We start from the raw sequence: 24,489 nt of genomic DNA on the forward strand, positions 1-24,489 counted from the left end.
GGCGGGGGCGGCCGAGCCCAGGGTTTTCCAGGCGCGCTCTCCCTAGAAGACCGGGCGGGGGAGCGAGGCGGGAGACGCTGAAAGAAGCCGGAGGGGAGAGGGTGGCCCTTGTCCCGCTTTTCCGGCCCGAAGAGAGGGTTACTTGGGGTGCCAAACAACTGGCAGTCAAAGTCAGGGTTGGAGAAGGGAAAGAAAGGGACACCAGGGAGGCAGCCGGGTAGGGTGCACGAGTGAAAGGAGTGAAAGGCCAGGCCCTGAGGATCTGCGCCACAGAAACATCTTGCTGATTGTTGGGACCAGGATGTCCCAAGCCGGGGACGCCGGGGTGGCGGGGGAGGGGAGACCCTCCGGGCGGTACCTCCAGCATCCAGTACGCCAGCATCTTCCGCATGTGCGGCTTGATCTCCCTCTGCACACACTGGAAGTAAGAGGCGCGGGGCACGTAGCGCTCTTCCAGGCGGAGCAAGCTCTGCAGGACACGCTGGTCCCCCAGCAGCCGCGGGTCCGGCCCGGCCCGGGGCGCATGCCGGGTGCCCTCGCAGCACAGCAGCTCCATACTCGGGCAGCGCACGGGCAGGGCGGGAGTGCGGGCTCGCGAGCCAGAACGCAGGCGGCGGGCCGGAGAGCGCGGGGCGCGGGTCTAGTGCTGGCGCTGGCACTGCGCGGCGGAGCCTCAGCCCGCCCCCGCCGCCGAGCGCGCCGCTTCCCTGACAGGCGCCCCGCCCCTCGCGACCGAGTAGCAACCGTGGAATGCTCGGACGTCGCGACGTTCCAGGGGGCGGGGCCTCCGGCGCCCAGACGGAAAGGGCTGGCGGGCGCTCCCCCTCCCCCCGGGCGGCCGCATTGGTCCCCGGGGCGCGGGCCGGCCGGCTTCCGGGCGCTCCGGGTCCTTCTGACCACCCGGTGGAGAGAAGTTCTTTCGAGGTGGGCCTCTTCCCCACCTCCGAGCCCTCCCATTTTGCTTCTCTGACTCCAGTCGCCTAGGAAGGACTCCAAAGTTTATTCATTCATTCGTCAAACCGTGCTTCGCCCTTGGCTGCTTGCTCTAGGGAATATAAATAATAATAAAACAGCTAGTTCTTAGTGAAGAGTGTTCTAAGCACTTATTAAATCTTCACGAAAAAGCTATGAGTTAAGTCATACTGATTCTGCGGTTGAGAAAACTGAAGTACAGTAACTATGATAATAGTTTGTCTGCAGCAGAGCTAGGATTGGGAAGCTGACGATCTGGCTCTAGAATCTGTGCTCTACACCACTGCTACTTAAACTGATCCCCAGACCAGCAACATCTTCATCGCCTGAGGGCTGGTTAGAAATGCAGACCCTCAGGCCCATCCCTGACCTGCTGGATCAAAATCTGCATTTCAACAAGATCCCTGGTGATTCCTGTGCATATTAAAGTGTGAGAAGAGATAGTCTAAATCAGTACATTTTAGAAATACAACAGGGCGGAAAGGCCATGGCTTCAAGGCCTCACCTTGTCATTAAATTGGCCGTGTGGCCTTGGACAAACCCTGAAGTCGGCCTTAGTTTCTGTTTGAGGAAAACATGGGCAGAGAAACTAGCTCCTTTTTTTTTCAATCAATCAATATATATTTATTTTTTTTACCAGTTTCTTTTTTAAAAAATAAATTTATCTATTTTTGGCTGCGTTGGATCTTCGTTGCTGTGCACGGGCTTTCTCTAGTAGCAGCGAGAGGGGGCTGGCTTCTCACTGTGGTGGCTTCTCTTGTTGCGGAGCACAGGCTCTAGGCATGTGGGCTCAGTAGTTGTGGCTCGCGGGCTTAGTTGCTCCCCAGCACGTGGGATCTTCCTGGACCAGGGCTCGAACCTGTGTCCCCTGCATGGGCAGGTGGATTCTTAATAACTGCGCCACCATGGAAGTCCAAAACTAGCTCCTTTTTGGAGGAGTTTCTTGCTCAGACTCTATATAAAATCTTCCAGTTGCCATTTCTTCTACCTCCCAAACTTTGGGACTTTGCAGTTTGTCCAAAGCTGGATTCCACATGATCAGGAGGCAAACCACAAGCCTCCAGTAATGCCCCAAATGGGAGGAGGCCTTGGGGATCCCTACCTCTCCTGGGGTCCTCCAAGGAGAGGAGACGCTAAGGAAGCGAGTTACTAGAGCAATGACAGCCTATATAAGAGGCAAGCTCTGCGTTAAGCATTTTCTCAATGAATTGTTCTTTTTTATATAATAATTTTTTGTTGTTTTCATATCATGGAAATATTCATCTGCATTGTAGAAAACAGAAAATACTGATAAGTCACACAAAAAAGGAAATGATAATTACTCACAATTGCACCATCCAGATAACCCTTTAAAATGTCAATGTTTATTTTTCTAAAATTATTCTCTGAATAAACACATATATTTTTAAAAATGAGATCATTCTGCAAAGTTTTGTAAGCTGTTTTTTTTTCACTAAAAAGTATACTGTCAACACATTTTCCATCTCATTAAATATTCTTCAACATATTTTTAATGACTTCCTAGTATGCCATTGAGTGAACAGATCATAATGTATTTCACCAAACCTGTATTGTTGGCAATTTAGTTTCTAGTTCTTCTCTATTAGAAATAATACTGTAAAATATTTTTGTGGTAATATCTTTGTGCACACTCATGATTATTTCTAGAAGTGAATTAATTTCTAGAAGTGGAATTTCTCAATCAGAGGTTATGAAACATTCTAAGGCTTTTGATACAGTTCTTATTACCAAATTTCCCTGCTGAAAGGCTGAACCAATCTAATGAACAAACATTAGATATCTACTTAAAAAAAAAAAAAAAGCACCTCTACCAACTGGCGAGATGAAAAGTGGTTTATTAGTAATCTGCATAAATTTTTAAATTCAACAGCTCTTGTTGTGTCAGCGTGAATGTGTGCTGTGTACCTTGTCTGATCTTGCAAGTCGTCTACTCTCTTCAAAAATACAAACAAGAAGTTCCTTTAGTTAACTAATCATTGCATTGCACTCTTTTGTTAAGGAGAACAATGAATCTAAAATTATAAAGATTAGATATGAAGTTATGGGGAGGCAAAGATGTTGAAGTGTAAAGGGCTTTTAGGGGGACGAAAAAATGTAGCTTTTGAAGTTAAATACATAACCAGAAACCAGATCTGTCCTGAAGGAAGATGTTTCTTTACTTTCAGAATTATTGAGTAGGACTGTTCAGTTAAGAAGATTGTGCATCTTTGATGAGACAGTAAATCACCAGTATTTTTTACTTTTTTCAGAAGTATATTATTATTTCCCCACATTTTACAGAAAGGGAAACCTGTACTCAGAGTGGCTAAATAATTTGCCCAAGGTCACAAAGCTAATAAGTGGTAGAGGCATGATTCAACCTAGGGAGTCGGCCTGCAGAATTCATGCTCTTAACTACTTTATCCTACTGCCTCTTGTGCTCCTTCATGAGTGCGAATTGACTTATTAGTTGTTGGTTTACTGAGGAAGGGGAACACCTGCACCCTGTGGAAGGTGGCTCCTGGTGAGCAGGGCCTTTTGAAGGATACCTCTGCCTCGCCCCTAGCTGGGACTGCCATGCCCAGAGCAGAGTCATCCTGGGCCTCCAGGCCAAGGTCAGCTACAAGCCGGCTGTCCTACAAGGAGGTAGGTGAGCTCAACACAGCGCCAAGGCAGAAGAGTTTCTGGAGGGCTGGCTGATCTGCTTGGGAACTTCACCAAGCACCTCCACCTCAAAGAAATAGGGGCTCCCCTTGTATTTTTCATAAAAGAAGAAATAAAAAGACAAAGCACTGACCAGGGCCAATATGGGGAGGAGTTTCTGCCCAGGTGCATTCAATTAGAAAAAGTTGCTCAATGAAATGGCAAATTAGAGGGGTGGGAATGGAATGTCACAGGCCAGATGAAAAGCCCCAAGGAGGAAGGATGCAATGCTTTCTTCCTCTTCTTCCTTCTCCCACTCCTCCTCCTCTTCAGCATTGAAATGTCCCCATTTGAGAACTGAGGGGGTGGACAAGGTGATGGGTGAGGCCCATCACCCCACAGGCTACATTCTATAGCTGTTACCTTCAGACCCATTGAGATGACAGGTAGAGGCAAGGCAGCCTGGGTGGGGGGCTGGGGCAATGCTGCGGGGTCAGGCTGCTTGTGTTCAAAGCCTGGCTCCACCGTTTGCTCTTTGGTCCAATGAAGATAATAATAGTTTTACCCCGCACAGGGGTTCTGAGGACTAACCAGGCAGAAAGCATCTTGCCCGTGCCTGGCCCATATGAGCATTCAAAGATGGTAGTTTTGCTGTTGTCGTTGTTCCCTCTTTCAAGGACTACCCTTTCTCCTATGAACATACACCCGGAACCCCTCAGAGAAAAGCGAAATTTGAGGACCAGAAGCCCTCCTTCTGGAATGGCAGCTCCAACAGACTTAGATGACCCAGATCACAGTGTGAAGAACATGGTCAGGGGGTTGGTGGTGAACACTGCAGGGCCCGGGGACACACTGCTCTGTCACTCCACCCTCCCTGGCTGTGTGACTTTGGGCAAATTATACCACCTCTCTGTGCCTCAGTTTCCTTTTCTGAAAATGAGAATGATAGTAATGAAACCGTGCTTATGTTGCAGGGTTTTGTTGCTAAGCAAGGCTGCTCGGTTTTGCAACCCTGCTTTCTTAAGTGATTATTAACTTACAGGGGTCTCCCATACTTTTTTCTTTACTTACAATCCCCTAGTGGACTTAACTATCAGTAATACCCCCCCTAAGTGTGGTTGGGAGGATGAAATGCACTCATTCGTGTCAAACACACAGAACAGTGCCTGGCATATGGTGAGCCATTGAAAAAGAAAGTTCATCGTGATTGTGGAATTTACAGGCACAAATTTCTTTATCTATAGGGACTATTTATGATAATAAATGTAATATGATGGATGTGGAGGCACCTGGAAAATATAAAATGCCAGGGATTACTGTAGTGGTGGGAAAGATTTGGCAAATTCTTTGCTTCAGAAGGGATGAAGACGACAAGTGTTCTGGTCAATGAAACAATCCAGTATATGAAAAGCGGTCTAACATGCCTTTATCAGATTCCTAGTTTTCCGAGAACTGGAGAAACTTATATGAATACTATTTCCCCCCAAATTTTTACTTGGAAATATTTCAAAACTACAGGAAAGCTACAAGAATAGCACAGTGACCACTAACACACCCTTCACCTAAATTCCTACGTGTATTTTGCTGAACTATTTGAGACCTAATTACAGACATCATGACTCCTTACCCCTACGTTTTTCAGCCTGTGTCTCCTAAGAATGCAACAGTCTCCCAGTAACCATGAAACAATGATCCCAATTAGAAATTGCATACTAATACAATACCACAGACAATCTACATACAAAGGTCCCCAGTTGTTCCAGTAATAGCCTTTCATAGCTTTTTGCTTTCTCAACCCAAGATCCATTCGAGGATTGTGTTTGCATTGTTACCTCTTTAATCTCCTTTACTCTAGAACAGTTCCTCACCCTTTTTTAAAGTCTTTGATGGACTTCCCTAGTGGTCCAATGGTTAAGACTGTGTGTTTCCACTGCAGGGGGCACGAGTTTGATCCCTGATGAGGGAACTAAGATCCCACATGCCATGAGCTGTGGCCAAAAAAAAAAAAAAGTCTCTGATAACACTGGTATTTTGGAAAGCCAATTGTTTTAATTAAGCCTTAAACCAAACTGAACAACATTTTTTTTTTTTTAGGATTCAGGAGACACTTCAGGGCTTACAGTAATCCAGGTCACTATTTTCAGCATCTGTTTTAAAATATTTCAGATCAGTAATCTCCAAAAGTTTTTGTTCATCCATTCCTCAGTAAAAACTAAGCATACTCTTCCAATGGATACAGAATACTTCATTTATAAACTATGTCCAAACCTGCTACTCTAACATATTATGTACATTACAGAACATACAAAGAAAATGTAAAGAGTAAGACAAAAATACATAGAATAGAATTTTTCACATTTTCTTCCCACTCTACAGTGGAATGTCTTACACCCAGTGTTCGCCATTATTTGTCTATCCAGCTCCCAAGACAGGTTTCACTATTGATCAAGAAACTCTTTCCCACTGAGCCTGAATGGGCCTTAAAAATTTTAACACCGGGGACTTCCCTGGTGGTGAAGTGGTTAAGAATCCGCCTGCCAATGCAGGGGACACAGGTTCAAGCCCTGGTTCGGGAAGATCCCACGTGCCACGGAGCAACTAAGCCCGTGCGCCACAACGACTGAGCCTGTGCTTTAGAGCCTGCGAGCCACAACTACTGAGCCTACGTGCTGCAACTACTGAAGCCCACGCGCCTAGAGCCCGTGTTCCGCAACAAGAGAAGCCACCACAATGAGAAGCCCGCGCACCGCAACGAAGAGTGGTCCCCGCTGGACGCAGCCAGAGAAAACCCGCGCGCAGCAACAAAGACCCAACGCAGCCAAAAATAAATAAACAAATAAATAAATTTATTTAAAAAAAAAAAAGTGTTAACACCGGGACTTCCCTGGTGGTGCAGTGGTTAAGACTCAGCGCTCCAATGCGTGGGGCTCAGGTTTGATCCCTGGCTGGGAACTGGATCCCACATGCATGCCGCAGCTAAGGAGCCCATATGTTGCAACTAAGGAGCCTGCCTGCCGCAACTAAGACCCAGTGCAACCAAATAAATAATTTTTAAAATAATTTTTTTTAAATGTCAACACAGCACTCTGGACAGGGCTACCAAATCAGACCAGGCACGTGAGTTGACCTGTTTTCTGTTTCTGTTTTACACAGGAGGCTGCCTTCTCGGCAACTCCACACAGATGTCCAATAGGCACCTTCAGACTCAACTTCTCCAAAACGGATATCCTAAGCTTTCCCTCAACAAACCTGCTCCTCGCACCAGCTTCCCCTTATCAGCACATGGCAACTCCATCCTTCCAACTGCTCAGGCCAAAACACTCGGTGTCATTCTTGACTCTGTTCTTTCAAATCCCACATCCATCCATCGGCAGGGCATGGATCATCTAATTTCAAAATATCTCCAGAATCCACCCTCTTTTCTTCTCTTCCTCTGCTACCTCCCTGGTCCAAATTCAATTCTTTGTCCTAACTGGTCTCCCACATCCAACACATCACCCATTTCTGATTGGTTCTATGTCCAAAACACATCTCCAATCTTTGCCTTTTCTCTATTTCTACGGCTACCACCCTGGCCTCAGCGGCATCATCTGTTGCTTGGATTGGGGTGGTGGCCTCCTGACGGGCATCACTGGTCCACCCTTGCCCCATCCAGTCTAGTCTCAACCCCCCAGGGCTCTCCATTCACTCGTGTGATTATCTCTCACTCACTCTGCTCTGGCCACACTGGTCTCCTTGTTACTCTGGGAACATACCAGGTGTACATGTCCCCTTTGTATTTGCTGTTCCACCTGCCTGCAGTGTTCTGCCCCTTGATGTCCCCAAAGCCCCTCCCTCACTGCCTTTGGGCTTTAACTCAGTCACATTTCTCATATAGCCTTTTCTGGCCATCCTACCCCAACCCTGATTCTCCCTGGGCCCTTTCACCGCTTTATTTTTCTGCTTACCACTAACCACTAACATACACTATACTCTACCTTCATGTTCTGTTTATAGTTTGCCCATTCCCTCACCACCCCACCGAAACCAAATGGTGCCTGGTACACAGTAAGTGTTCAAAACATCTTTTTTGCATGAATGAATGAATGCATGAATGAGACAAGCTGGACGTGAGAAAAACACCAGCACAAGTTGCATGATAAATGGCAACTCACTCATGGTCAGTGAGGAGCTCTAGAGCACAGGGTCAGTGGGGAGGGGTGGGGCTGGGCACAGTGGACAGCATGTGTTCCCCCCACAAAGCCAGGAGGCTCTGCTTAGCCCCAGCCTTTTGCTACACCGTGGTAAGGAGCCATCCAATTCCTTTAGTTTCCAAGGCACACACATGCTCTATGGGCTGGATCTGATGGGCAGGGAGCAGTTTGCAATCTCTAGTCCATACGTTGCTTGTGAAAAGAAACCTCAGGTACTGGCCTGAACCCGTCAAGTCTCTCCTTATCATAAAATGAGAAGACAACCTATATATTCACACATGTGCTTTTTCTCCCTTGTTCTGGCTGCCAGGGTTCTGAATAAATGAGACCTTCCTGTTTGATATTCCTGTTCCACAGCTAAGGGTGAGGTGAGATCTGGGCCTCAGGTTTGGATGGGTAACTTGCTACAGCAAAATACCTGGCAAAGAGAGACTGGTCTTTGGACTTTCAGCTGGGAAGCAAGGAAGCCAGTATTCTTCATTCTAGGCACGAGATAGCCCTGCACCAGCTTAGCATCACGAAAAGTAAGAGAGGCTCTGGAGTTAGGTTGCTGTTTGCCGGTCGTGTGATCTTGGCCAGGTTACTTGACTTCTCTGTCCTAGGCTTCTCATCTGCAAAATGGGGATAGTAATAGCACATACCTCATAGGGTGGGTGCAAGGATGAATACAGAGAAAGTACCTACAACAGCCCCAGGCTCATAGTAAGTGCTCAATAAAGGTAGCAGTGACGGTTAACAATCCACACTTACTGGAACATGCTGGACCCGAGTCAGAGATGAGAAGCCTCCGTTTTAAGAGCTTCCAGTCTGGACTGGATGACTATGGTGATCCTGCATCATGGAGAATCCCAAGATGTCATTAGGACAGAAGACTTATTTACCTGGGCATCTGCAACTCCCATCAGAGGCAGGCAACGTGATCTGTGTGTGATGGGCAGGGTGGGCTGCAGTGGGAGTGGTAGGGGTGGGGTGATCCTGGGCACCTGAATCCCATGAGGCAGCCTACGGCAGAAGAAGTGGGACTGAAGGAGCTCAGAGGGTAGGTGGGGGCATCAGAGGGGAGAGGCAAGAAGAAGGGGGCACCCAGAGAAAGTTTAGCTCCCAACTGTGGGGCACCTACCCACAGTTGGGAATTTTAGGTAGTAATAATAGTAGTACATCCCCCTTGCTAAGCACTTTCTCTTAGCCAGGCACTGAGAGCTTTACCAATTCACTCTAAGAGGCACAGGTGCTCTTATTACCCTCCTATAACAGATGGGAACAGAGAGACACAGGGAAGTTAGGTAACACCCAACACCAGACAGTGAGCAAGTGGTTGTCTTAGTTTGGGCTCCTCAGAAGCCGACTCTGAGACAAGGATTCAAGTGAAGTAATGTACCTGGGAGGTGATTCCAGGAAGCACCTGAAAGAGTGGGGAAATGAGACCCGAGAGGAAGGAAGCCGGTAAAGAATGCATCACTGGGTCAGTTACCACTGTGGGGTAGTGGCACTCAGTCCTTCTGGGAACTCTGGTAGATGATGAAAGGCCCCATGCCTTGGGGGACCTGCTCCTGAGGGGCAGGGCGAGGGAACAGGGACACCTGTCCATCAACTCCTAACAGCCATGGTTGAGGGCTGCTGGGGATGGAGGTGGGTCTGGAATTAAGCACCAGCACTTCCAGCTTTCCTGGGTGGTGGTGGGCATGGCAAGGGGGCCGACAGCCAGAACAGCCGTCAGGCAAAGTCGCAAGGCTGGGGCTTGGAAGGGGGCTGCTGCACCCTAAAATGTGAGGTCCACGGGCATCTGGGTAGAGAGTGTGTGCTACCTCGTCAGAGGTGGGATTCGAACGCAGGCGCCAGGGCAGGAGTTCTAATCCTGAATAACAGTTTTTAACAGTTTTGCGCTCATTCAAAAGTTGTATATGTACCAGAACATCAAACCTGGGGCTTTACCACGCTTCCTTTTTTATTTTTTTAAATTTATTTATGTTATTTATTTGTTTTTGGCTGTGTTCAGTCTTCGCTGCTGTGCGCGGGCTTTCTCTAGTTGCAGTGAGCGGGGGCTACTCTTCGTTGCGGTGCGCGGGCTTCTCATTGCAGTGGTTTCTCTTGTTGCCGAGCATGGGCGCCAGCGCGCGGGCTTCCGTAGTTGCAGCACGCGGGCTCAGTAGTTGTGGCACGTGGGCTCAGTAGTTGTGGCTCGCAGGCTTTAGAGCGCAGGCTCAGTAGTTGTGGCGCACAGGTTTAGTTGCTCCGTGCCATGTGGGATCTTCCCGTACCAGGGCTCGAACCCGTGTCCCCTGCATTGGCAGGTGGATTCTTAACCAGTGCTCCACCAGGGAAGTCCTATCAAGCTTCCTTTTAAGAGACATTATTTAATGAAAAACTGTTAATTTTGAAAATATGAAGTAGACAATAGCAGAGGAGGCACATGGATGTGGCAGCTGTGAGGACAGCATGTAAATGACAGACAGTTGGGAATTCGTGGAAGAGGAATAAAAGGGCAGAGTCTGGGGAATTTCCTGGCAGTCCCGTGGTTAGGACTCCATGCTTCCACTGCAGAGGGCATGCGTTTGATCCCTGGTCAGGGACTAAGATCATGCATGCCTCGTGATGTGGCCAAAAAAAACCCCAAAAGGCAGAGTTTTGAATCTGAAGACCTCAATTTAAGTCCCAGGACCCAGCTCTGTACCAGCTATAAACACAGAACCAAGCAAGCACCTCAACTCTGGGAGCCTGTTTCCCCATCTATAAAAGAGGATAACAAGAGGCCAAACTGCTTAGAGAATGGTTCCGAGACCAGATGTGATAATGCATGAGTTAAAAAGCATGAAGTAAACTGTGAAGTGCTAGGCAAATCTGAGGAGTGATTCCAAGGAATACTGTGGACAACAGTAGGGATGGGGAATCCTACTCTGCCCCTCTTTGTGCCACGCGCAAAGTCCCCACTGTCACCACCCCAACTTCGGCCTCGCAAACAGAACCCAGATTTTGTTGTGGTATCAGATGGTTGTTTCAGGGGAGGCCCGACACTCCCCTGTCTCAGAGGTTGAACCTAAATTCTTCCAAACCAAATCATGATAATTCCACAGCTGGTTTAGGAATGGGCAGTTGTCATATTCTGGCCATGAGGTGTGAAGTAAGTCTAATAAGGGGGCTTCAGTAAGTGGGGTGCAAGAGAAAAATAGATTCATTTCTGCCTCAGGTGAGAATGGAGTAAGATGTGCGAATATTTATTGGATGCTTACTATGTGCACTATTCTAAGAGTTTAAAAAACTAATTCATTTAATCCATATAACGTTAAACTTCTGAGGTAAAGCACTGCTATCATTCCATCTGACAGAGAGGTTAAGCGATTTACCCAATGTCAGATAGCTATGGGATCTGAAACCAGGTTTGGCTACAGAACCCACACTCTTAACCATGTTGCTGTGATGCCCAGAGTAGCTGCACCCATCTTGCAATAATGAGAGAAGGAGCTGACACCTGAGAATGACAGCGGAAAGATCAGAACAAATTTCCCTCCCTGATGTTGTTGAGCGGCTGAATTAACCAATCCTGGAACCACCTACCTCTGGGCTTTTTGTGATGTGTGAGATAGTATATTTTCCTTATTGCTTTAAGCTACTTTCACTCCCCAAATAAAAGTTCCTTTCTCTACTATCCCACGTGATAGGACAGCCTTTGATAGCAAACAGGCAAAGAACTCCACCAGACATTCAAGAAAACAGTAATTTCAATCTTATACAAACTCTTGCAGAGAATGTAAGAAGAGGGTTCACATCTCAACTCATTTTTAGTGTAACTTTGATTCCAAAACCCAACGAGTACAAAATGAGAAAAGAAAATTACACTTATGAACATGAATGTAAAATCCTAAGCAAGATATTAGCAAACTGACTCCAGCAATATATAAAAAGGGCAATATGTTATTGACTTTATACCAAAAATGCATGGTAGGGGCTTCCCTGGTGGTGCAGTGGTTGAGAATCCGCCTGCCAATGCAGGGGACACGGGTTCTATCCCTGGTCCGGGAAGATCCCACATGCCACGGAGCAATTAAGCCCGTGCGCCACAACTACTGAGCCTACGCTCTAGAGCCTGCAAGCCACAGCCACTGAGCCCATGAGCTGCAGCTACTGAAGGCTGCGCACCTACAGCCCGTGCTCCACAACTAGAGAAGCCACCACGATGAGAAGCCTGCGCACCTCGACGAAGAGTAGTACCCACTCGCCGCAACTAGAGAAAGCCCTTGTGCAGCAACGAAGACCCAACACAGCCAAACTAAATAAATAAGGTAAATAAACAAATAGAAAAAAATTTTTTTTAACGCATGGTAGTTTATTTTGAAAACATCGATATAATTCATCACACTAAAAGATTAAAGGGGAAAAAAATCATATGATCACATCAACAGAAGCCAAAAAAGTTTTTGATAAAATTCAACATCCATTTACAATATGAAAAAACTCTTGTCAAAGAAGGGATAGATGGAAACTTTCTTAGTCTGATATAGGGCATCTAATAAAATCCTACAGTAAACATCTTATTTAGTAGTGATACACTAAAAATAAACCAGGCAAAGTTCCAAGCATGCCAGGCCACTGGACAGAGCTTTAAGGGCCTTAGCAAAGGCAGGGAAAGACCAAGGGTTACTGCTTCCTCCTCCATGGCCATCCTAACCAGTCCTTTGTTCTCAAGGCCACCTGTGCCCAATGTTCTCAAGGCCACCTGTGCCCAATGTTCTCAAGGCAGACCATCATTTCCCACCCCTCTCTTAACTTGTACATTTTTTAATGAATAGCATCACCTTTCTTCAGAGTCCTCAGATTTTAAGCCATCTTGGATTTCTTCCTTTCTTGGGTTTCCTATATCCAATCAGTTACCTGGCCCAACAAAACCATTCTCTGAAGCTCACTTAGATCCCACTCTTCCTATTCCTCCAGTAGGCTTTTAACAAATTTCTCAAAATTTTCCACCAAAGTAAACCCCCTTGACAGCAGAGAGAATTCATCTCTCTGAGGAATCTGGTTGCATAATCTAAAATTGCCTTCTGCAAACCTGAAAGTCTAATATTCTGCCTTAAAAGTGTATATACATTTTGCATGTGGTCCATCATACAGTCATAACTGTTATAAAAATAATGGTTTAAATTACTTATGGTTAGGAAAATGAAACTCCATGGAACCCATGTGTATCATAAAACTAACCGAAGGAGTCTCAAACCCTCTTTTGAAAGGCTGGGCCTACATTACTATTGCAGAAGCCTCCCTGAGAGGCCCTAGGTCTTCACCCTGCTTCCACACAGATCCAGGATCCGTGGCCCAGAGCCATCAGATTAATCTCTCACAGACATGCCTTTCATCTCCAGTCCAAGGACCTGCTTATCAGGTCAAATTTAAAAGTCAACCAGCCTGGCTTTTAAAGTTCTCCTTCAAGAGGGCCAAGGCACCCCATCCCATTTTATCTTAGCTGGAGCACTCCAGCCCACCTCAGGACCTTATCACCCACCACTGGCATCCTTTCTCCAAATCTAGCTCCTTCCTTCAAGGCCTAGCTCCTGGCCCACCAATTCCAGGAAACTTGCAGGGTTGTAAGATTGAAAGACTCAGGGAAATTTTAAGACAAAAGGATTGTTGATGCCCAAAGAGGGGAACTGACTTGCCCAAGGGCACACAACCAGTGAAAGGTTGTTACAGACTGTTTTCATTGTTTCCCCAAAACCTGGAAACTCCTGGGGGTGGGTACCACATCTTTTTATTCCCCAAATTTGTTAACCTCCTGTAGGATAAAGACATGGCTGTGGTTCTGGACTCCCTGCTCAGGCAACTCCCCTGCTTGGAAGGCCTTTCCTCCACCTCTGTTCAGTCATTCACACTTGCAAAATCCAGTTTAAGATCCCTCTAATTGTAGGTTATTCACTTTTTCCTTTTTAAATTGTCATTAGTGTTGTTAAAACACTGAGCAAAAAAATACATTTTTAGAAAAGATCCATCTTTCCCCCAAACTCACAAATCCAAGCCAGGTGACTTTTTCTTTTCTTTTTTTTTTTAACATTCCCTCCAAGAGTGTTTGAATCATTAATTCTCTCATTCATTTATTCCACAGATCTTCATTGACATGCTATCAAATGCCAAGATCCTCCTGGGGCCATGAATACAACGACAAATAAGACAGCTCTTTTCTCTTAAAGAAAATACAGTCTCCTGGGGGAAACAAAATGTACTTTGCTTTCCTTTTTTTTTCTTTTTTTTTTGCTTTCCTTCTTAATAATTTACCTTTGTTTGATTCTTCGATTGACTCAAGTATGTGGGTTTTGGGGCTTTGACTCATCCTGTGGCCAGAAAGTTCCCTGAAATCAGGAATTGAATCTTCTAATCTTTTTGTATCTAAGTAGAATATGTTCCAGTTAGTACTGGTTGTCCTGATATAATTATTAATGGTGCACCCTTTCACTCTCAAAAGTGCCCAGTTTGGAATAACAAGTGTTGGTGAGGATGTGGAGAAATTGGAGCCCTCCTACACTGCTGATGGGAATGTAAAATGGTGCGGCCACTTTGGAAAACAATTCGGCAGTTCCTCCAAATGTTAAACAGAGGGACTTCCCCGATGGCGCAGTGGTTAAGAATCCACTTGCCAATGCAGGGGATACGGGTTCGATCCCTGGTCCGAGAAGATCCCACATGCTGCGGAGCAACGAAGCCTGTGCACCGCAACTACTGAGCCTGCGCTCTAGAGCCCGTGAATCACAACTACTGAGCCTGTGTGCCACAACTACTGAAGCCCACACGCCTAGAGCCCGTGCTCCCCAACAAGAGAAGCAACGCAGTGAGAAGCCCGCGCACCTCAAAGAAGAGTAGCCCCAGCTCGCCGCAACTGGACAAAGCCCACGCGCAGCAATGAAGACCCAATGCAGCCAAAAGTAAATAAATAAATTTTAAAAAGCACTCCAGATTGGATTAATAAATTATATGATCACCTTTTACCTAGGGTGGCCTTAGCATGAATGATTGACAGCATAAGGGCTTTTGAGTTAAACTTGGGCTGAATCCCACCTCTGCCACTGACTTCTTGTGTGACCTGGGAGAAATGATCTGATTCCTCGTCTGCAAAATAGGGTAGTAATATCTGCCTCAGAGGCCTGTTGTAATGTAAGTAAGCTTATGCGTGAAAAGTGCTGGGAGCCCCCCAATCCCATATTCAAAGTACTCAACTTTTAGTAGATATTTACACTGGAAAAGTCTGATCCAGAACGGATGGATGGACCAATGGATGGAGCAAGCCTGAAGCAACTCAAGATTCAGGGAGCAGGTTATACCCACTCCACAAAACGATATGTTCTCCTTAAAAAGGTACTCAAGGAGAAGCAGCAGACCAAGCTCCCCGGTGTCATCCATTCTGCTTGGTCATTCAGCACCCACATCCGGTGCCCTACAGGGTGCAAAGCCCTAGGCTGAGCTTCCTGGAGAATAATGGGGAGAGATCAGGATACCCACTTTCAGAAGTTTCCCCTCAACAGCGGGAGGCTGGGCGTGTGCAGAGGAAGAAGGCAGCCGGCACAAAGGCCACGTAAACAAGTCCAGGCTGACCGGAAGCACCCCTGGTCTGAGTGCCTCTGAGCAGATAACCCCGACTGGGTCAACCGTGTGCTCTCCCTGAGATGTGCCCTCCATCACCTACCATCGAATGCTGAGGTGTGTCAAATAGTCCCAGTGATGCCTTAATCAAAACCCTCATCCACAGCTCCCCTCGCTCCTCCATACTCCATCTGCCTCTAGAACTACAAAAACATCTTCCAGGGCTTAAGCCCAGGCCCTGGTTTTCTCCTCTCACGTACACCTCTGAGACCTCACCCTATTCCTTCAGCCTCAGTTTTCATGTTTCTCCAGCTCTAACCTTCATCCCGAACTCCCAGCCCACACCCCCACCTGGATGTCACACAGACACCTCGAACACAAGATGCTCGAAACCTATCTCTCCTTTTTTTTTTGCATTCTGTGTTGGTTAACCATGATCCACTGGGTCACCCAAGATGAAAACGTGGACATTAGTCTTTCTCAGCTCCTCTGGATCCGAGTTTCCACATCAATCTATAAGCAGATCCTGTCACCTCTACTTCCAAAATGTCTCTGGACTCTGGCCCCTCCATTCAAGGCTCCGGTACTCCCAGCTAAGCCTAGCACTGCTGCAATACTCTCTTCCCATGGTCTCTCTACCTCCATTCACCCTCTCCAGCCTGTGTTCCCCAGGATTGCCCAACCACTCTTTCAAAACTTCAGGAATGCACACGTGCTCCCTTTGCTTCTTTAAACCTTAAAATCTCTGTGTCTACAGGGCAAAATCCAGACCACTTATCTGAAATGGACGTGCAAAGTCGGCCATTAAAAAAAAAGGCTGCCATGATCTACCCTAAATTCTCCCTCCAGCTTTATCTCCCCTCCAATCCCCCCACCCCTTCCGACCTATACTCCAGGGCCACTGAGTGTCCAACACGGATGCTCCTACTCAGCCCACACACTGCTTTCTGCCTAAACCCCACATCCCCACCGCTCTTCAAATGCTCCATGTCCTTCAAGGCCAGCTCATATATCACTTCTGCAGAGACGCTCGCCTCAGTTTCTCTGCCGAAGTCTGAAGGGAGCTGTGGGGTGAGATACAGGGTCCACAGAGGCCACCCTGACTACTGACCAGGCGGGAGGAGTGTGCCTTTGCGAAGTCATCATAATTCAGGGTCGGGTCCTCAGCTTTGCAGGAGAAAGTGTGTTTCTTGAGGCTGCCTGTGGAGTAGACACAATCTAATTGTCTCCAATAAAGGCCGTGGAAAGAAACGGAGAGACAAAACAGAAAAACAGAGCCACAGGTGAACCTCAATCCCAGCTGATCCGCCCATGCTGTCATTGACACGGGAAGTCAAAGTCCAACCAGAGTGTGTCATGGTGAACAGAGCAGCCTGTCCTCAGCCAAGGCGCCCACTGTTCCCACAAAAGGCCGTGTAGGGACTTCCCTGGTGGCGCAGTGGTTAAGACTCCGCGCTCCCAATGCAGGGGGCCTGGGTTCGATCCCTGGTCAGGGAACTAGATCCCACATGCATGCTGCAACTAAGAATTTGCATGCCATAACTAAGACCTAGCACAAATAAATAAATAAAAAGACCGTGTAGAGCAACGGTCGACATTGTGAGTCAAGAGTTACAGAACTGGCTGGGGGCTTCCTGGTGGCGCAGTGGTTGAGAGTCCGCCTGCCGATGCAGGGGACACGGGTTCGTGCCCCAGTGCGGGAAGATCCCACATGCCGCGGAGCGGCTGGGCCCGTGAGCCATGGCCGCTGAGCCTGCGCGTCCAGAGCCTGTGCTCTGCAACGGGAGAGGCCACAGCAGTGAAAGGCCCGCGTACCGCAAAAAAAAAAAAAAAAAGAGTTACAGAACTGGGGTTTGAAACCCAGCGTGGCCACTTACTCTGTGACTTTGGATGACTTAACCTAGACTCTTGCCTTCCTCATCTGTCAAATGGGGCTAGTGATTCCCTTTGTCCTGGCTATTCCATCTGCCTGGACCACTCTTCCCCTAGATTCCCACACAGCACCCTTCCCCCTTCTCTCATGCCTCTGCTCACTGGTCACCTTCTCAGAGAGGCTTTCCCGGCCTTTTTAGATAAAATGGGAGCCACTTCCCCTACCTCTAGAATTCCCATCCTCCTAACCCTGCCACATCCCCAGTGCCTGGACCAGGGCTTGAGGGAAGTGTTCAACAAATGCAGCAGAATGGATGAGTGAAGCAAACGGATCCCACAGAGGTGTGAGGCTGTAAACTGTACAGAACTGTGCATGGCCCACCCCATGCAATGTTACACTTTATTAGGAGAGCCTCCTGCTCTCAGAGATGCCAGGCACCCAGAGATGCCCAAGGGGAGCTGGGGGCTCAGAGTCCTGTTGGAAAAACAGATAGAAACCTCGGGAGAAGGGCACCTGCTCCAGGCTGTGTGTGTGTGTGTGTGTGTGTGTGTGTGTGTGTGTGTGTGTGTGTGTGTGTGTGTGTGTGTGTGTGTGTGTGTGTGTGTGTTTATGTGGTTTTTCTCCTAGTGAAGACTTAGTGAGGCTTAGTGAGGTGCAAGGACCAGGAATATTTGGTGTGTGGTTCAGCACTGCCAGCAGGTAGGGCGCAAGACAGGATGGTGGCAAGAACGGAGGCCGGACAGAAGGCAGGGCAGATCATGAAGGCCTTTGTGGCTGCAGCAGAATCTGAGCTGTGCCCCAAAGGCAATGGAGAGCTATTAAAGGGTTTTCATCTGCACCAGAACCTGAGTACATAAGCATCTGGAGTTTCAGGAAGAGTAAACTAAGTGAGCAGTTACGAGGTTCTTGTAATAACTTAGAGAGAAATTCCAAAGGCAGCTTATGATAATAGAAGAAATGCAGGAGACAGAATCACTGGAACTCGGTGGCCGTCTGGATGGTGGTGGGGAGAATAGTCCAGGCTGACTCTTGGGAGTCTGGCTTCGGCAATTTGGAGGAAGGTGTTTCTGTTTCCTAGGATTAGGAATCTAAGTGGAAGAACAGATTTAGGGGAAAAGATTCTCTGTTTCACAAGTTGCCGTTGAAGTGTCCACATTCAAGTGAAGTCCCACACCGGCCAGACATAATAAATAGGTGTCATTTATAGAGTCCTTACCGTGTGCTTGGAATGCCGAGTCTATTTTCATTCTCACAACAATCATCTAAGGTAGGCATTACTATCCCATTTCACAGGTAAAGAGACTGAGACTAAAAAAATAACCTTTAAGGTCCACAGCCAACATGGGCCCTGCTGGAGTGTGAGCTCTGGCCCTGGCTGCAGACACCCTCCCCTCTCTCCGACCTTGACCTGGATGCCTTGAGCCTGGACGACAGGGGTATGCATGCACCTCTGAAGTCCTCAGCACAGGCAACCCAGCCCCGGACTGGATGCTGCCACCTAGGAAATGTGGGAGAGCAGAATACAGAGATCACCCACATCCAAGGGGTAAGTGGAGAAAGAGGGGCCTCGGACGGGAACAACAGCCCGAGAGGTGGGGAGAGAAGGGAGAAGCTGAAGCAAACAGCTGATCCCAGATCACGATGCCGCCAGAGGTCAGCAGCGCCAGGACCCCTCTCTCAGCCCAAGCACCCCCTAGCCCCACTGACGCATTCTTTCTTCAGATACGTTAACAGAGGCCAAGGGTGAAGGTCGAGCCCTCCCTGGCTCTAGAAGCCTCTGTGTCTCTTTAGATCAGTTTGCCTATTTTTACTCTGACCCATTATGTATCGATTTTATAGTTTACCTCAGAGCAGAGGATCTTAATTTCAATTTCTGGGAAGTTTCTTCCAGGCTGACCTCCTGCAGTGTGGAATGTAACAAAAATATTATCTATTAGGCCTGTAGACTCAGATCTAGATTAAAATACAGGCTCTGCTGTGTGACCTTGACCCTCAGCCTTCTCACCTATAAAATGGGGATCATATAAGCTGCTTGTAGGGGTGGTTCTGAGGGAGAGAAATGCACCTCCAACATCCAGTTTATGGTATGTGTTGTAATTATTATGTTGTCTCCATTTACTGCTTGGCTTCATTCCTGATCACTTGGTGAACTGGTGAAGAATCCTTTTTTTTTCAGCGGCGCCACGTGGCTTTCGGGATCTCAGTTCCCCAACCAGGGATTGAACCCGGGCCATGGCAGTGAAAGCCTGGAATCTTGACCACTAGGCCCACTAGGCTACCAGGGAACCGCCGAGCTTATGAAGAATTCTGATGCCCCTACTCCACTCCCAGACCGGGAGACCAGAATCTCCAGGCCTGGGGCCCAGGTTCTGTATGTTTATCCCCAGGTGGTTATGAAACACGTCCAGGGCTGAGCCACAAGTCCCACTCCAGCAAGGAATTACTCCCTCCTCCCTATATATCTTCATGCTGAATTTCTCAGTCTATCCGTAAACTACCTCTTAGAAGGAAGGTCTGTCTCTCCTAGGATCGTACATTCTCAGAGGGCCACCCCCTCCCAGGATGAATGTGGTTATTCCCAAACCAACAATCTATTGAGTCATGCCTCCTATCCATTTACAAGAATTTCATTGTCAAAGGGCAACCGGGAGCTTTCTAATTTATTCATATATTCCCTCATTTGCAGTTGCCCCTTGAAGCTCTCTGCAACATGGATAATTGAGAATTCACACACATTCTGGGGTGAGGTTGGAACAAATGGAAAGAGAAGAAGTTTAGCACAAGTTCATCCAAGTCTCCTCCAGGTATGAATATCTGCTTCATAATTAATGATAACAAGAACAACAGAAACAGTTATATATTCTGTGTGTCAGGCATGGTTCTAAATGTGTTACATAAATTAATTATTTTAATCCTCAAATTTATTGTTATCCCCGCTTTACAGAGGAGGAAACTGAGAGGTCCAGGATCTGGATTTAATGATTTAAGGACAAGCTAAGGAGACATGGACTGGGCAAGCCCCCAGCGGCCTCAAACCAGAGACCACTGAAGAAGAAAAACTGACCTTGTCCCCAGGCCTGGGGAGGATGCAGGAGGAGGAGGGCTGAGTCCCAGGAAACCAGACTTGGGGTCACAGCTGACCACAGGCCAAAGGCTTCCTGGATTCCCTAGCAGAGGAATGAGACACATGAAAGGGAAATTCCTCCAGGAAAAGACAGCATTTTTGAGGGTTTTTTGCCCTCATCTCTGATTTCAGACCCATGGTTTCTTCGCTGAGTCATGGAGGACATTTTGAAAGGGGTGGGGCGGTGGCGGAGTATCAAGTCCCGGCTCCCAAGGCCGGACTCGCTGGGGGCCTCCTGGGCAGCCCAGCTCCCTGCCCCTGGAAGGCTGACACCACCCAGCACCTGTTCTAAAAATAGTTCACCAGGAGGAAGTATATTCTACTCTCTTCTTCCTCATCTTCCCGAGTCTCTTCAGTGAATAAATTAAAACACGAATGAATGCTTGAATGAATAATCAAGTCAATAAGTGATGGGACAAACATTTACTGATCCCCTACTGAAGGCTTTGGAATCAGATACCCCTTGGATTCCAGCTCTGCCACTCATGACACTAGGCAGGCGACGGAGCCTCAGTTTCTTCACGTGCAAAATGGGGGTATTTGTTTCAGTCTACAAGCTTGAGGGGAGGGCCAAGGGAGGTAAGAGAGGCAAAACTCTTGGCACCCGGTAGCATTCCATAAATGGTACCTCCTGTGTGCCAGGCACCCAGAGGGGTTGGATATCAAAGAGGAATACACCTGGTTCTCTAGTTCACAGCCCAGTGGGAGGGGAAATAGAGATACAATGAATCAACACAATGGATGAGTGCTAGAAGACAGGCCAGGTCCCAAGGCAAAGGACACAGAAGGGAAAAAGACCAGCTTCCAAGTTGGGATGGGGCACATATGGCAGTTTCTGCTAAAGTCTCTGGTCCAGGGCTTCTCAGACAATCACCTGCACAGAACCACCCAGGACTTTGTGAAAATGCAGACTACGATTCAGCGGTTCTGGGTGGGGCCTGAGATTCTGCACTTCTAACTAGCTCCCCCAGCAATTCTGAACCAGGGATCACACTTTGAGTCCACAGCAAGGCAGCTGTCAGCTGTCCTCACACCCACAAATTTCTCTATTACTCTTTGTATCCATTTTAGGACAGCTGCTCAAAGTGACTTGCAGAACCTGGTAACTGGGCAGCTACCTGAGCCCCTCCCCAGATCCCAGAATCAAAGTCACAGATACACCCTGGTGACTCTGTTGCCCACTAAGGTTCATGTCCTTGAAGGTGGTTATTTATTTGCTTCCTCCAGCCTTCCCCTTTCTAGGCCAGATCATCCAAATGCTTCAAATATTTTCACATCCGGTATTTTGTAATGAATTCCCTTTAAAAGGTCATATATTTAGGAGAAAGGAGTTTAATTATGAGTCTTTTATTAATGTAAACCATCTTCATTCCATATCAAGGGGTAGGAGAGGGGAAACCATTGGAAAAGATTAGAATTTTTTGCTGATTTTGATAAAACAGTGGTTATCAACAAAGATAACATTTAGCTGACAGCAAACAGGGTAAGATGTGTCACCAATTCAAAGATTATTTTAGATAAATCACTGCACCAGAAAACATAACTTGCCCTAAAATCTTACGGTTCACATACGGCAGGAACTTTGACGGAGTTTTCCCCAAATTTGACAACTATCCTAATATTTATATGATATGACCAGTCACTTGTGAAGCTGGAATAAACTTTTCTAAACCATCGATAATTTAAAAAACTTCCAATCAACCATGCTAGATAACACTGGGTTATCTTTTTTATTTTCTCTGTGGAAACTGTCATAAGCAGATACAAAGAGGATGCAGCCAAAAGATGTAGGAAAAAAGTATTATAGAGGAGAATCAAGTAGATAACACAAATATTCTGTTACTTTTCTGGATTTGGTGACATTTGTGATATTTTTCATGTTTAACATTTTTCTAATATGTCGTGATTTCATTTCAAAATCTAAATAAATATTCACTTTTGTACCTTTTATATTTGGGATTTTGCAGTGTTTTTCTTAAAGAGGGCCCCCCAGAATTGCCTAAGCTTTAGACCCAACAAAATCCGAATCTATCCTGGGGCAGAGTGGAAAGCTCATGGGCTTTGGTGTCAGTCCTGGGCTGAAATCACAGATATATCCCTTGCTGGCTGTGTGCTGTGTGGCCTTAGACAAGTAACTTAACTTCCCCTGAACCACAGTTTTCTCCTTTATCTAAAATGGGATGTAATATCTAGCTCACAGGCTTGTCTCAAGGATTAAACAAGATGCTGCATGTAAAGTGGCTATTATGTGGCCATCTCAATGACCTTGTGGTAAAGAGAGAATTGAGACAGTGAGAGGTTCATCTGAGGTCACACAGCTGAGGACACGTACTTTAGAAAAAGAAGTCTGGATTTCAAGTTTATATTAACAATCCTCCTTCCTCTCTATCTCCCCCACCCCTTTCAAGACAGGAAGTAAAAAGCAATCCCATGTTATCCGTGAGCCCAACTAACTCTAACCCATTCCTCTTCACCAAAGAGAGGTCACAGAGCCATTTCCCACCGCCAGCACAACCCGCCTCCACGTGGGGAATATGAAACGAGCACCCCGACAGCGCCTGTGAGAAATCATGAATCAGATGAAATTAAGAAATACTTGGCCTTTTGTTGAAATCATATATTTGGTTACCAGTTTTATGTTCTCTTTTTCCCACCAACTCAGACAACCCCAAGTTTCTTCTCTTCTTTCCACAAACTTGTGCCAGTTTCTTTACAAGCATTATCTCATTTCTTTCTTACCGTGGCTCCACACGATAAGTAGTTATTACCCCCATTTTGTGGATAAAGAAACTGAGGCTCAGAGAGGTGAAGCACCTTGCCTGGATACGAATCCCAGTCTGTCTAATGGCAGAGGCCAGGCTCCTAATCATCAGACAACATTGTCTTCCTGCCAACTGCCCCCTCCTGTGTGTCTCAGGACAGTGGAACTGGAACTCAAGTGTGTGCTGGAGTCAAGAGTGGACAGTGAGAGGACCCTTGTGCCTCCATAGCTCCCCTGAACCCCAGCATTACCCAGCGGTGCCACACTACTCCTACCTCCCCTCAACTTGCCTACTGACGCATCCTTTGGCTCCCAATCCTCCCTGCAGAGTAGAGCTAAGAGCTGCCTGCCTCTGGAGGAGCTATGGGGTGGGCATCAGAAGACTCTGGTTCTAATCTGGTTGGGCCACCATCTCACCCTTAGGCAAGTTGGTGGATCTCTCTAGACCTCATTTGCCACAATTTAAAAATAAGTTAGGGGGGCTTCCCTGGTGGCGCAGTGGTTGAGAGTCCGCCTGCCGATGCAGGGGACACGGGTTCGTGCCCCGGTCCGGGAAGATCCCACATGCCGCGGAGCGGCTGGGCCCGTGAGCCGTGGCCGCTGAGCCTGCGTGTCCAGAGCCTGTGCTCTGCAACGGGAGAGGCCACAGCAGTGAGAGGCCCGTGTACCGCAAAAACAAACAAACAAAAATAAATAAAAATAAGTTAGGAAAACAGACTCCCAGGATCCTTGGCAGTTCTGACATTCTCCAAGTGAGCCCACCTGGAGTACATATATGCAGGTTATTGAACGTGTTCTTGCTGATTTTCTGAAGATTGCCCCCACCCAGAGCTAGAGTGTTCTCTGTTTATAGTGCATCATGAAGGCTGCAAGGTAGATATGGTGGTTAACACGAGGTGGCTGTGGAGTTTAGATTAGCCTTGGCTCTGAATCCTGGCTCGCCCAGACCCTGGCTACATGGTCTTGGGCAAGTCCTTAACCTCCTGAAGTTTCCTTTTCCTCCTCTACAAAATGGTGGTCTCATAGTGATCCCCATCCCATAAAGCTGTTGTGAGGATAAGAGAAAGCACTTAGTGCCAGGCTGAGGACTCAACCAAGAAGGCCATTTACGATCATTACCATGTGTGATGTCCTCAGGCTTCCTTGTCTATTTTTTTGCGGGGGGGCTGCATTGGGTCTTTGTTGCTGCGGGCGGGCTTTCTCTAGTTGCGGCGAGCGGGGGCTACTCTTCGTTGTGGTGCGCAGTGGCTTCTCTTGTTGAGCAGCACAGGCTCTAGGCACGCGGGCTTCAGTAGTTGTGGCACGCGGGCTCAGTAGTTGTAGCTCAAGGGCTCTAGAGCGCAGGCTCAGTAGTTGTGGCGCACGG

General features: G+C 47.3%; 1 protein-coding gene across 3 annotated transcripts in view; it reads right to left on the bottom strand.

Moving 5' to 3' along the window:
- CCND3 (cyclin D3) overlaps positions 1-24,489 on the bottom strand; it is an 81,290-nt gene that overhangs the window by 6,607 nt on the left and 50,194 nt on the right. The window contains exon 1 of one of the 3 annotated variants that reach the window (XM_004267608.3): positions 359-1,173. The exons of the other annotated variants lie outside the window; for them this stretch is intronic. Within the exon in view, the coding sequence (XP_004267656.1) occupies positions 359-556 (198 nt within the window). The 5' untranslated portion in view covers positions 557-1,173. Of the gene's footprint in view, positions 1-358; positions 1,174-24,489 lie in introns of those variants that run through there. 3 annotated transcript variants of the gene reach the window in all.

This window comes from Orcinus orca, chromosome 10 (genome assembly GCF_937001465.1).
Source record: "Orcinus orca chromosome 10, mOrcOrc1.1, whole genome shotgun sequence".
Lineage (NCBI taxonomy): Eukaryota > Metazoa > Chordata > Mammalia > Artiodactyla > Delphinidae > Orcinus > Orcinus orca.